The sequence below is a fragment of the Helicoverpa armigera genome, chromosome 18 (assembly GCF_030705265.1).
Source record: "Helicoverpa armigera isolate CAAS_96S chromosome 18, ASM3070526v1, whole genome shotgun sequence".
Classification (NCBI taxonomy): Eukaryota; Metazoa; Arthropoda; class Insecta; order Lepidoptera; family Noctuidae; genus Helicoverpa; species Helicoverpa armigera.
In genome coordinates, this window is record NC_087137.1 from 826,929 (window position 1) to 828,601 (window position 1,673).

The window sequence follows — 1,673 nt, forward strand, 5'->3', positions numbered from 1 at the left end:
TTTATCTCAACTAGACGACAGTCCTATCGCCACTTGTTGCTAAACAACAGATCTCTAAGAGAAAGCTACTATTTGTCTCACTGTTCAAAACATTTTATTTAATCCTAGTGACATTTTTATTTGGACTTAAAGAATACTTGAACATTTCTAGTGCAGTGAATAAAATATAATGAAGCTTATCCAGTTTGTTTATAAAAATAATCCCAAAGAAGTAAGAGCAGGTTACTTAGTTGGTGATGATGTTGTTGATATAAATAAAGCTGATCCAAAAATACCTAGCACTTTGATAGACATCTTGAAGAACGGAGACATTGAAAAAGTTAAAAAGTTACGAGCTACCAAACAAGAAACTGTGCCTATATCAACAGTAGTACTGAAAGCGCCGATACATGGAGGTGATAAAGTTCTGTGCGTTGGATTAAACTACAAAGATCATTGCGAGGAACAAAAATTCCCACCGCCAGAAATCCCATTCATCTTCAACAAATTCCCAAGCACGGTTATTGGACCAAACGATGCTATCAAACTAAAACCTGAAATATCAGAAAAAGTTGTATGCGAAGTTGAATTGACCATCGTCATTGGAAAAACAGCTTCCAAAGTTAAGGCAGAAGATGCGTATAAATATGTTTTGGGGTACACTATTGCTCAGGACATAGGAGCAACAGATTGGGACAAGAATAATCTTATGGGACAACTGTTGCTTGGTAAAGCTATGGACACTTTCTGTGCTATTGGTCCTTGTATAACAACTACCGATGAGATTGGCGATCCTCAGAAATTAGGCATAAGATGTATCGTTAATGGTGTTGAAAAACAGAAGAGTAATACAGATCAGTTTATTCATAAGATACCTGACGTAATTTCGAGGTTATCAAACTTATTCACTTTGTTACCTGGTGATATTATTTTGACGGGTACTCCTGGAGGAGTGGGGGTATACAGGAATCCTCCCGAGTTTCTACAAGCTGGTGACGTGATTGTCAGTGAGATTGAAAACATCGGAGTTATGATCAACAGAGTTGAGAATTTTGAGTAGCTCTATTGAATTGTTTTAATATTTATTGGAAAATATAATGGACAATGTTACGTTGTCGTCAAACATAGGATGTAATAGGCTTTGTATCCTAAAGATATTACAGTAATAATAACCAACGATTCTAAGCGAGTTTTATTTCCTATATTTTTATTTAATTTTTCGTCTATATTTGTATTTCCGAATAAGTCCGAATCCGTTTTTAATCCGAATAAGTGTCCTTTCTTTTAAAAATCCTGCAACAAATCAAGAGGCAATTTGTAATGGTTTTGTACCTGTAGCTGTGCCTTCTTTTTCATGCTTTTTCCCAATAGCTGGCAACACTAGACGTATTGAGATCGTGACCTATTTACTAATGAATAGACTACGTTTGTCTTTACCTTCAGCAAAGCAAGGAGTTTCTTTGATAATAGTTTGCCTTTAATTAATATAATTGAGCTTGTGATGAAGATATTAATTAAAGTTAGTGGTAAGCGATGTAAATGACAGAACCAATATGTTATTTATTTTGTTCTCGTCTGCATGAAAGCTTTGCGCAAATATATTTGCTGTTAATTTACCTTTGTATTTCCATGAAATCATTTGCAACATAATATTGATGTTAAAATGTGATGTTAAATTATAAAGTAAAGGATTG

At 34.3% G+C, this 1,673-nt stretch overlaps 1 protein-coding gene across 1 annotated transcript; it reads left to right on the top strand.

Moving 5' to 3' along the window:
- On the top strand, window positions 1-1,159 carry LOC110376745 (fumarylacetoacetate hydrolase domain-containing protein 2). The gene has a single exon (XM_021335323.3). It carries the CDS (start codon window positions 170-172, stop codon window positions 1,037-1,039), a length of 870 nt encoding a protein of 289 aa, XP_021190998.3. The 5' UTR covers window positions 1-169; the 3' UTR covers window positions 1,040-1,159.
- The last annotated feature ends 514 nt before the right edge of the window (window positions 1,160-1,673 follow it).

Coding starts and splice junctions, on each gene's coding strand:
- LOC110376745 (XM_021335323.3), top strand. CDS start 170: ATGAAGCTTATCCAGTTTGTTTATAAAAATAATCCCAAAGAAGTAAGA.